General features: G+C 39.1%; 1 protein-coding gene across 1 annotated transcript in view; it reads left to right on the forward strand.

Annotated features, from left to right (window-relative positions):
* FOCAD (focadhesin) overlaps positions 1-11014 on the forward strand; it is a 335374-nt gene that overhangs the window by 313757 nt on the left and 10603 nt on the right. Inside the window, exons 38-40 of the mRNA XM_006140328.3 lie at positions 3654-3914; positions 4561-4650; positions 10052-10229. Coding sequence (XP_006140390.1) covers positions 3654-3914; positions 4561-4650; positions 10052-10229 — 529 coding nt within the window. The remainder of the gene's footprint in view (positions 1-3653; positions 3915-4560; positions 4651-10051; positions 10230-11014) is intronic.

Below are 11014 nucleotides of genomic sequence, written 5' to 3' on the forward strand. Positions count from 1 at the left end.
CACACACACACACACACACACACACACACGCCTGAGTTCTTTGACAAGCTCCCTGGGCTGGGACCCAACCAGGGTTGGCCCTGTGAGATACAGCCCTTCACGCACAGCACTTAACTGCTGCACTATGGGACTAGTTCAACTAAGAAGTCTCTTGAAAAAATTTGGTTTATAGAAGACCTGTTAACTTAGAAAAATTCCACAAGAAGATTCTTTGATTTGAGACATTAAAGTCTGAAAATGAGTCAGAGAAGCTCTTCTAATACAAAGATTCTTTTTCTTTCCTCTCTTTCAGGTGAAGAGATACAGCAACTGTGCCTTGAAATCATGGTGTCGCAGGCACAGTCATCCCAGAATGCAGCTGCCCTGCTGGGTTTGTGGGTGACGCCACCACTCATCGATGGTCTGAGTGTATGTAGTCATTAATGGTGTTGGGCAACAGGAGGATATGGTTCTTTTTGGGGAGATTAACATTTATTTGGGAGTGTGTTCTCAGAGTCACAAGTGGGTAAGTGTGATTTTACAAAAATTTAGGGATTGATACTACATGACCTGCAGATTAGAAAGTAATGTGGTTCAGAACCCCACCATAGCCATTACCATTCGTGCCTTAAGCTGTGTTTAAAACCAAAAAAGGGGGGGATGAGTATGTTCGGAGGTGTTGGTGTTCCTTTCTAAAGATCATGCAGCTAAAACTTGTGGAGTTATTTGACCTAGGTTTATTTGATTGTATGGTATGATCATTTCAGTTGGTATTAAAGGAAAGGCAAATTCACATGCACTGAACTCATGTATATATTTTTCCTCTTTCCCAGAGAGGGAGCAATTAAGGTGAGTCTTGAAGGCCAGTTGGATTTGGTTAGGCAGCATGTCAGTAACACCAGGAGACCTAAGTGGGAATGTCTGGGTGCAAAGAGTAGAACTTCTCTGCTAATGTATTTGGCTTGAGCAAAGTGCTGAGGAAGAAGTTTTTTAGCCTGGATTTAAAGAGATAGGGAGGCAGCACCTTCTAGGTATAGGCCAAGGGTGATTAGGGAGAATGGGCAGGAGCATTTAAAGATATGAAGTTGGTAAAGATGTATAATTTTGAGTACATTTAAAATTAGAGTAGAAAAGGGAACCAGCAGTTAGCGTAATGGCTGTGTCACTGGACTCCCACGTAGTCGACCGCAGTTCGCATCCCGGACCCGGTGGCTTAAAACTCATGCTGGGCACATGTGCATACATGCCCAAGATCCCGAGAGGAGAATGGAGGAGAAGGGATTGTGGCATGACCATCCCCCCTGGGGGGTGATTTCTCACTTTCTGTCTCTATGTCTCTCTCTCTGTCTGTCTGGTGAGCGCATGCGCCCTATAGCGAAAACCTCTCAAAAAAAAAAAAAAAATAGAGTAGAAAAAATGTATCCATGTTTCCTTAGAGATTTACCAGTTGATGATAAATTAAACGGTTTCAATTTCTAGTTGGCTCCATAATCTGGCCTATTATTCTTATGTTTGAGAAGGCTTTAATTCTCTGTAAATAGTGCAAAACCTTCTTATTTTCCCTCAATCTCTTAGTTTTATTCTCTGTACAGCACTGATTTTGTTTCTTTGAGTTCTTTTTATTTTTTAACCTTTCCAACTCTTAATTCTCCTTCATTGGAGGTGGATGTTAATGAGTTCTGCATATATTACCCTACTTACCTGCTCCCAATGGCTCCCATGTGGTTGAGCTCACTGAGCACTGACTATACTTGGAGCCCATAAGCTCTCCATGAGACCTCAGATCCAGTCTCTACCACCCTCAGAGGACCATTTTTAAAAATGGATTTATTGCATTATAATATGGCCATTTTGAGTGTAAGATCTGATGACTTTTAGTACATTTATAGATTTTCAACCATGACCAAGGGGACTTCCTTCACTCGACGAAGTTCCACTGTGCTTATATCCTCACTCCCAACCTCAGACCAGGCCACCACTGACCAGCTCTTTGTCACTATGATTTTGCCTTTTCTAAAGAACTCTGTATAAATTCCATTTGTATTTTAGAATTATTTAGAATAAAATACAGTGGGAAGTTTTTTGTGTCTAGACTTATTTCACTCTGGAGATACATTTTATAATTTCCCTTTTATAGGCTGATAAATTGAGGCAAATGTAGGTCAAGCAAAGTTTCCATAAATAATAATGTGAGAACTATGGTTGATTCCAAAGTCTTACTCTATTAACCTCTTCTTCCTTTTAAATCAGGTATAACTCTTAACAGTCTGTTTTGTGGACCTCAGAAATTTTTCTAGATTTTAGATTTTTCTAGATTTTACCCTTCCATTTCTCTTTTTGATCTGTGGTACTCTTTGCATTTGTCTTTGATAATGCATCTTTCTTTTTATCATTAATTAACAAAGTTTGTGAATTCACTTTCCTACTTATATACCTTCTCATTTCAAAAATAGTCTTGAGATGACATTTTTTCTTTTAAATGAGCTCTTTAGGAAATGGGCCAGCAGGTGGCATAGTGGTTAAGGTGCCAGACTCCCACGTGACCCACTGCCGTTAGAGTCCCGGACTTGCTTTCTTGCTTTCCCTTTATCTCTCTGTCTCTCTCTGGTCAAATTTAAAAAATAATTATAACAACAACAACAAATTGAATTAAATAAATAATTATTTTTTAAAAGACTCATTGTAATACATTTATCTTTCTAGACATTTACTGACTTTATTGTCAGATTTTTAGTTCATCTCTTTTAGACGTGCTGTCACTTTAGTACCACATTTACATTTCTGTGAATTTTTTTTTAAGAGGTTTTTGCTATAGGGCGTGTGCGCTCACCAGACAGACAGAGACAGACAGAGACAGACAGAAAGCAAGAAATCACCCCCCAGGGGGGATGGCCATGCCGCAGTCCCTTCTCCTCCATTCTCCTCTCGGGATCTTGGGCATGCATGCACATGTGCCCGGCATGAGTTTTAAGCCACCAGGTCCAGGATGTGAACCGTGGTCGACTACATGGGAGTCCAGCGACATAGCCATTAGGCTAACTGCTGGTCCCCCTTTCTGTGAATTTTTGAAGCACACTCTCTTCAGGTCTGTGTAGCAGAACTACTAATAACCATGCCCCGATGGCTCTTGTGAACTCTAAGATGCCTAGGTCAGTTTCATATTCTTAGCTGATGATTCTTCTTTGGTCAGACACGATTCCAGCATGCCAGTTCCCCTTATTATTCACTCATTTTTTTTCCTCAGAAGAAGAAAGTAATAATATCAGATGCTCTGTTTAGTTGGTGTCCAGCAGATGCACCTTTCATTTGCTGGAGCTTTTCTTGCCAGAAATGCTACCTCTAAAAACTCAGTAGCAACTGTCATGTTCTCTCACAAGTAGCATTTCATTGCCCTTACTGAAATGATTCGAGGCTTAAGCTGAGTAGTTCACAGATGGAAGAGCAGAAACAGTTTATACACATGAGTCATCCTGGATCAGAAGTAACTACAGCAGCCAAAATTACTTGCATCAGTGGCTCATTGGAATATAAAGCTGAAGGAAAATTATAGTTAAGGAAATAACTTGAACATTTTTTCTCTTAGTTTACTCTCAACACAATGATGACCTAGGTGTTTTGAGGATTGCTAATCCTGACTTGCCTATTTACATTGGCCTCTTCTGTTTTACCTCCAGCTGAATATCAAGAAATACCTCCTGGTATCTGCACCTCTGTGGGTAAAACACATCTCAGATGAACAGCTCCTGGGTTTTGTTGAAAACTTACTGGTGGCAGTTTTTAAAGCAGCTTCCCCACTTTGTAATTCTGAGTTACGCCCAAGTGCCTTACAGGGTCTGAGCCAGGCCATGAAGCTGCCCAGCCCTGCCCACCACCTCTGGAGCCTGCTCTGTGAAGCCACTGGGAAAATATTTGATTTCCTGCCAAATAAGATTCGGGTGAGGAACAAAAATATTTACATTCCTGACAACTTATGTTTGGGATTTTTAAGGCCTTTTTGGCAAAGCAAGGAGATGTATGTTTTAAGAATGTGGGTGGGAAGGCTAGCAAGGAATAACCACATTTTTCACTAGGAGCTTGTTTGCTTCCAAGATCTAAATTGAGGTTGAATATTTAGAACCAAAGTTTTGAGCAAACCAAAAGCAGGCTAAACAATGCTGTAGCAGGAAATCTGCTGTTAGGCCTTTACACCAAATGCCTGTAAAAAAGGAGCAAACTCAGAGTCCTTATACGTTACACCTGGAGAACCCTTGAGTCTATCATCCAGTACACTACTTATATAATGCTACTTAATACTAATCCTTCCTCTCCCCCAACGAACCTTTGAATTGTCGTTTTGCAAAAATCTGTTTCAGATGGTGGGATTCTGTTAAGGAGAGAAAAGTACAGTGAACCAAATATACAAAGTAAAAGAGAACATGTTTTAAAATTATAAAATCGGTCATGGGTTCTGGTTTGGTTAAAATTCATATCTCAGCTGCTACTATTCATGGGGATAAGCAAATCTAATCATGTATCAAAATGCTAAGGATAGACTTGTTATTTTTACATCGTATTTGACATGCTTGGGTTTTTCTTTCCCAGAGAAATGATCTAGAACTCTATATCAGTGCAGCAAAATGCCTCTCGGAAATGACAGATGATGGTGTCAATCGAGTTACCCAGATTACTAAGGTAATAACCTCTCTCTCTATATATATATATTTATTTTTAATTATTGAATGAAAATGACAGCCAAAGAGTTGATTACAGGTCTTTTCACCTGAAAGTAGTTCTTCATATTTGTTACTGGTTAATTTTAGGAAATTACCTTTCTGTTTGTAGGGTCTAGTGTCCAGGATATTGTATGGTTGGATAAAAGGGTAGGTAGATAAATAACTTTCGGACCCAATTTCTCCCACTTTGTCAAAATATTTTTCTGTCACCCAGGGACAAAGATAAGTACAGGGCAACTTATTTAATAGAATATCCACAGGAAAGGGATTATTCTGACCAAAGCACTTCCTATATATGGAAGGGAAAAAAATATTTATTTCCTTTCACTTGATACTATCCTTTTGGAATAAAGAAGAGTAGTTGATTGAAAAATTATCCCTGGCACAGGAAAATTTACAAATTACCCCCTAACCCAAGCCCAGTCAAATGATGAATGAGCGGAAAGTAGACTATGAGTAAAGCTGCCAGATGTAACAAATAAAATACAAGATGTTTTGTTAAATTCGAGTTACAGATAAGCAATAGTTTGCTTTTTAGTGAAAGTACTCCTAAATGACATTCTTACTTGAATGGCAACTTTGCACTCCAGCTAATACTAAAGGTGTAGAGAACCGTGCATCCCCACAGCTGGTAGGACAGCTTGTCATTTATTTTACTTATGAAAGATTGGCCTGTGCAGTTGGATCCTTAAAATTTCTGCATGATAAAGCAGTGGTTCTCAAGGAGTGATCCCTGGACCAGCATGTCAGCATCACTTGGGAACTGATTAGGAAATGCTAAGTCTCGAATCCCACTCCCAACCTACTGAATCAGAAACTCTGATGGGGTGAGTCTTAGGAAGTGGTATTTTAATAGTCCCTCCAGGCAATCCTGGTGCATCCTAAAGTTGAGAACCACTGTCACAGAATATTTGGAATCTCAGCATTTTGGAGGTTAGCTTGTTTTAAGCAAAGAAAAGGAGTAAAAGGCAATGGTTATAGGTTGACTCTGGAGCCTCACTGCTCTAGTTTGAAATCCAACTCTGCAATTTACTCACAAGGTGACTTTGATGAGATTTCCTATGTTGTCTCTGCCTCAGTTTCTTCATCTATAAAAGAAGGATAATACCACCTATCTTTCATAGTTACTGTGATAGTGAAATGACCTCATTTATGTTAAGTACTTAGAATAGTGCCTGGCCCAAGGCAACAACATAGGAATTACTTATTATCATAATTATTACATTTGTGTAGCTAATTATTTTCTATTAGTATATTCACATAGTGTAGTTGGAAACCACATAATTTACTGAGAAAGACACACTGAGAGAAGAAAAGTGAGAAAGCAAGCCTCCCGGTCTGGAACTCAAACCATGGCTGGCCATGTGGGAGTGCCCAGTACCTTAGCCACCACGCCACCTACCTGCCCACTCACTCAAATTCTTCAAGTACCATTCAGAACATTGTCACTGGAACATATTAAATAGCGTTCTCATGTCCTTAAAAGAGTCTGCTCCACTGAGGTCAGAGTTTTCTATTCCTTTTTGAAAAATGTGGAGGTAAGAATAAGGTAGTGACAAACAACACAGACTCTTTGGGTTAAAATTCTTACTCTTGGGACCAGCAGTTGGCATAATGGCTATGTCGCTGGACTCCCAGGTAGTCGACCATGGTTCAAATCCCAAACCTGGTGGCTTAAGCTCACTCTGTGCTCGTGTGCATGTGTGCCCAAGATCCTGAGAGGAGAATGGAGGAGAAGGAATAGCTGTGTGGCCATCCCCTTTGTGGAGTGATATCTCACTTTTCTGTCTCTCTGTCTCTGTCTTTCTGGTGAGCGCACATGCCATATAGAAAAAAAAAAATCTTATTCTTCCATTGCTGGTGGCAGTGTGACCTTAAGCAAGTTAATTAGCCTGCAGGCTTCTGTTTCCTTATCTGTAAAGAAAGGATAACTGATCTTAGTCATTCTGACTGGGGTTAGGTGGTATCTCATTGTTGTTTTGATCTGTATTTCTCTTACAACAATGGATGTTGAACATTTTTTTTTCCTATGCCTTTTGGCTAGTATTAGATGTTGAACTTTTTTTTTTTCCTATGCCTTTTGGCTAGTATTATCTGTTGAAGATAACTTTATAGTATTTTCAACTATACTGGGGAGAAATGCACACATGTTGGAATATTCACTTTGCAAGCTAAATAATGTGATTGAATGTGTAAAAGAACTTGAAATTAAAAAAAAAAAAGAAAAAGAAAGAAAGGATAAATATCACAGAGAATTGATGTAAAAATTAAATAGTTGGGACCAGCAAATGGCATAATGGTTGTGTTGCTGGACTCCAGTGTAGACAACCACAATTCAAATTCCGGACCCAGTGGCTTAAAAGTCACACCAGGCTCATGTGCATGTGTACCCAAAATCCTAAGAGGAGAATGGAGGAGAAGGGATTGCAGCGTGGCCACCCCTCTGGGGGATTATTTCCCGCTTTATGTCTCAATATCTCTTTGGTGAGTGCACACACCCTATAGTAAAAATCTTAAAAAAAAAAAAAAAAATAGTTAACACAGCAGCCTTAAAATGTTTTGGTCTCAGGAATACTTTAGTATCTTAAAAATGTTGAGGATCCCCCCCAAAGAGCTTTTGTCTATATGGGTCATATTCGTTGATGTCTACCTTGTTAGAAATCCTTGTTAGAAATGAAAACTTTTTCCAAAGTGTAATATTTACTTTAAAGTAATAATAAAAATCATTATATGGTGACATAAATAATATTTTCCAAAGTACAAAAAATTTGAAAAGTGGCATTGTTTTACAATTTTTTTTCCTTTTTTCCTTCACTTTTCCTTCTTTCCTTTTTTCTTTCTTTTGCAAATATCTTTAATGTCTTGGCTTAATAGAAGACAGCTGGATTCTCATGACTGTTTCTTCATGCAATCTGTTGTGCTGTTGTTGTGTTGAATTGCGTGAAAAAATTCCAGCCATATATATAGAGAGAGATGGAAGGGGTAAGATTGTGTTAATAGACTTTACAGATAATGATAAATATCCTTTTTTGATACTGTGCCACAACTCAACAACTGGTAGTTTCTTAAAGGTTAGCTGCAATATAGAATCCAAAACTGTATCTGTGAAAACTCACATGCTTCTTGCATTAAAACCCATTGGTCTGAGACCAGCAGATGGCATAATGGTTGTGTTGCTGGACTCCCATGTAGTTGACCGCAGTTCAAGTCCTGGACCCGGTGGCTTAAAACTCATTCTGTTCACATGTCTGTGTGTCCAAGATCCCAAGAGGAGAATGGAGGAGAAGGGATTGCGGCATGGCCATCACCCCGGTGGGTGATTTCTCGCTTTCTGTCTCTCTGTCTCTCTCTGTCTTTCTGTCAAGTGCATGCGCCCTAGAGCAATAATTTCCCTTTTAAAAAAAATTGGTCTGTCTTGCATTTTCAATCTTTTTAAACCCATGTGTGATCTTATAATATTTCATTGGCCATTTGGAAGATACTGGGTCACTGAACTTTGAAGATTTTCCAAGTGCTGATCCTTGTTTTATACAATATCAAAACATCTTTTTTCCCCTAATGTCACCAGCAATCTCATTCGAAAAGCCTTTTTAAATATTGAGAAGTTGGGACCAGCAGTTGGCATTATGGCTATGTCACTAGACTCCCATGTAGTCAACTGCAGTTCAAGTCTGGGATCAGTGGCTTAAAATTACAGCAGGTGCATGTGCGTGCATGTCCAAGATCCCGAGAGGAGAATGGAGAAGGGATTGCAGCGTGGCCATTCCCCCTGGGGGGTGATTTCTCGCTTTCTGTCTCTGTCTCTCTGTCTTTCTGGCAAGCACACACGCCCTATAGCAAAAACATATCCAAAAAAAATTGGCAAGTTGCCAAGCTCTTAACAGCAGATATAAATTTTCCAAAAATCTAATTTTTACTTGAAAGCTTAGATTTTATCATTGGCAACAAATACTGTCAGGTATTTTCCTTGAAGTAACAGTCTCACTTCTTTCCGTTTTAAGAAAATAATCTGTCAAAAACCCCGTTTGAATAACTGTAGTTTGTTTATCAATCATTCTTTCAAGTAAATGGTGTTTCATGAAAACAGTGGCTATATCCCACAACTCAGTCTTAATAAGTATTTTTTCTCGATTCAACTATCATACTTATATACAGCAGATGTCCCTTATTTGTGTCTCTGTTTGTCACATGGAATATGAAAAAGATGTATATGTAAAGGCAAAGGTTTATTGAAACCAATAATTTTCTTTTTTTACAGAATGTTTTAAGTGAAACCAGCTTTTTAAAAAATTGCACATGACAGTAAAAAGCACAATTTGTCGCTATAAGTTGGAGCATCCCTAACCCCAAAAATCTAAAATCTGAAATGCTACAAATCTGAAACTTTTTGAGTACTAACATGATGTCAAAGGTGAAAAGTTCCACACCTGGCCTCATGTGATAGGGTACAGTCAACATGCTGCAGGACAGAAATATTGTTTAAGTTAGGCTAGGCGGATAAGGCATGTATGAAACATGAATGAATTTCATGTTTAGTTTTGGATCCCATCAGCAAGATATCTCATTTTTGTTTTTGCAAATATTTTAAAATCTGAAAAAGAAAAATCCCAAACCCCAAACATTTCTGTTTTCATGCATTTTACATAAGAGCTATACAATATGTACTATGAGAATACTTTTGACCTCATAGAACTTCTAAAAGGCTTTGGGATCCCCCAGAGGTCTGTGTACTATACTTTGAAACAACCACTGAACGTTAATATGTTAAGTACTTAAAATAGTGCCTAAGACAGGAAAATGGTTGTATGTATTAGTTATCATTTTATTAATCATATTTTTGTTGGGCTAGCCCTGAAGCCTAGTAGTTAAAGAAGATGATCCCATGTGGCCAACCATGCTTTGAATCTTACCTAGCTCTGGTGACTTGAAAAACATACTGGGCGCATGTGTGTGCACACCCTAAATTCCACAGGAATGGAGAGATGGAGGAGAAGGGATGACCATTCCCATTGGGAGTGCTTTTACCGCTCTCTCTCTTTAGTAAGCACACACTTCTCCTGGCAATTAAAAAACAAATCTGCATAGACTTACTAAATATCATCACCAACAAACTCATGAACATGTTTATGATTTTTATGAAGAAGCAGAGGTGGCATTATTGTATTTCCATTTCACCCTCTATTTTATGTACACTTTAATAGAGCGCTCGGTCACATAGGTCACATACTGCAGGAAATGAACAGTTTTAGCATTTGGAATAATAACATCAAAGTCATCCTTTCTGTTTTGCCCTTGCCCTGAGGTTCTGTAGCTACTTCAGTTAATTTAATAGGAACTGAACAATTTGCTTTTTTTTGCAGAGCAACATAGAAAAGGCTGCCTTTGTCAAACTGTACTTAGTGTCTCAAGGACGCCTCCCCTTGATGAGCTTGACTGACATGCTCAGTGCTGCTATGCAACACCAAGAGAGAGAGACGCTGGCCTGGATGACTCTGCACAGCTTGTACCACGCACGGCTCGTGAGCCATGCCAACACAGGTGAGGCCAGCAGCAGCACAAAAACAGATACGCCTAACCTCCCCTTTAAACTATAACTGTTTTCTCAACTTAAAAACTAGGGTAATACTTCTTGCCCCAGGTTAGGCTTTCTTACTCTGAGTGTGGAGTTATTTGGGTAGAACGAGCAGTTATAGTTCACACCATCCACTGTTTTGAAATGGGAATGGATTCTTTTGTAGTATCCATATTGGCCCTTTGGGCTTTTAAGGATATGAATACATGTACCAATTTGCATCTGCCTTCTTAACTTAAGTTTCCCAAACACACAAGATTTTGATTGATTTCTGTCTGATGATTTCATGAAAATGAGTTTTGAGGGCCGGCTCCATAGCCTAGTGGTCAAAGGAGCTGCACCCCACTTGGCCAACTCCATGGTTCAAATCACAGCCAATGCATATGGGTGCATGTCCCAAACCCTGATTAAATGAAGAAATGGAGAAAATAGCTTTTGGATGGTTATTTAACAAACAAATGAAGAAAGAAGAAACAACAAAATTGAAGAGTTATTTTATAGAAATACAGCTCATGAGCAAGAATAATCAATCTGATCATCTTTTTTTATTATTATTATTGGAGAGATTTTTGGTATAGGGTGCTTGTGCTTGCCAGAAAGACAGAGACAGAAAGCGAGAAATCACCCCCGGGGGGGATGGCCACACCACAATCCCTTTTCCTCTCTGTTCCTCTAGGGATCTTGAGCACACACACACACACACACACACACACACACACACACACACACACCCCTTGTATGAATTTAAGAC

This window comes from Tupaia chinensis, unplaced genomic scaffold, assembly GCF_000334495.1.
Source record: "Tupaia chinensis unplaced genomic scaffold, TupChi_1.0 Scaffold000029_1, whole genome shotgun sequence".
Lineage (NCBI taxonomy): Eukaryota > Metazoa > Chordata > Mammalia > Scandentia > Tupaiidae > Tupaia > Tupaia belangeri.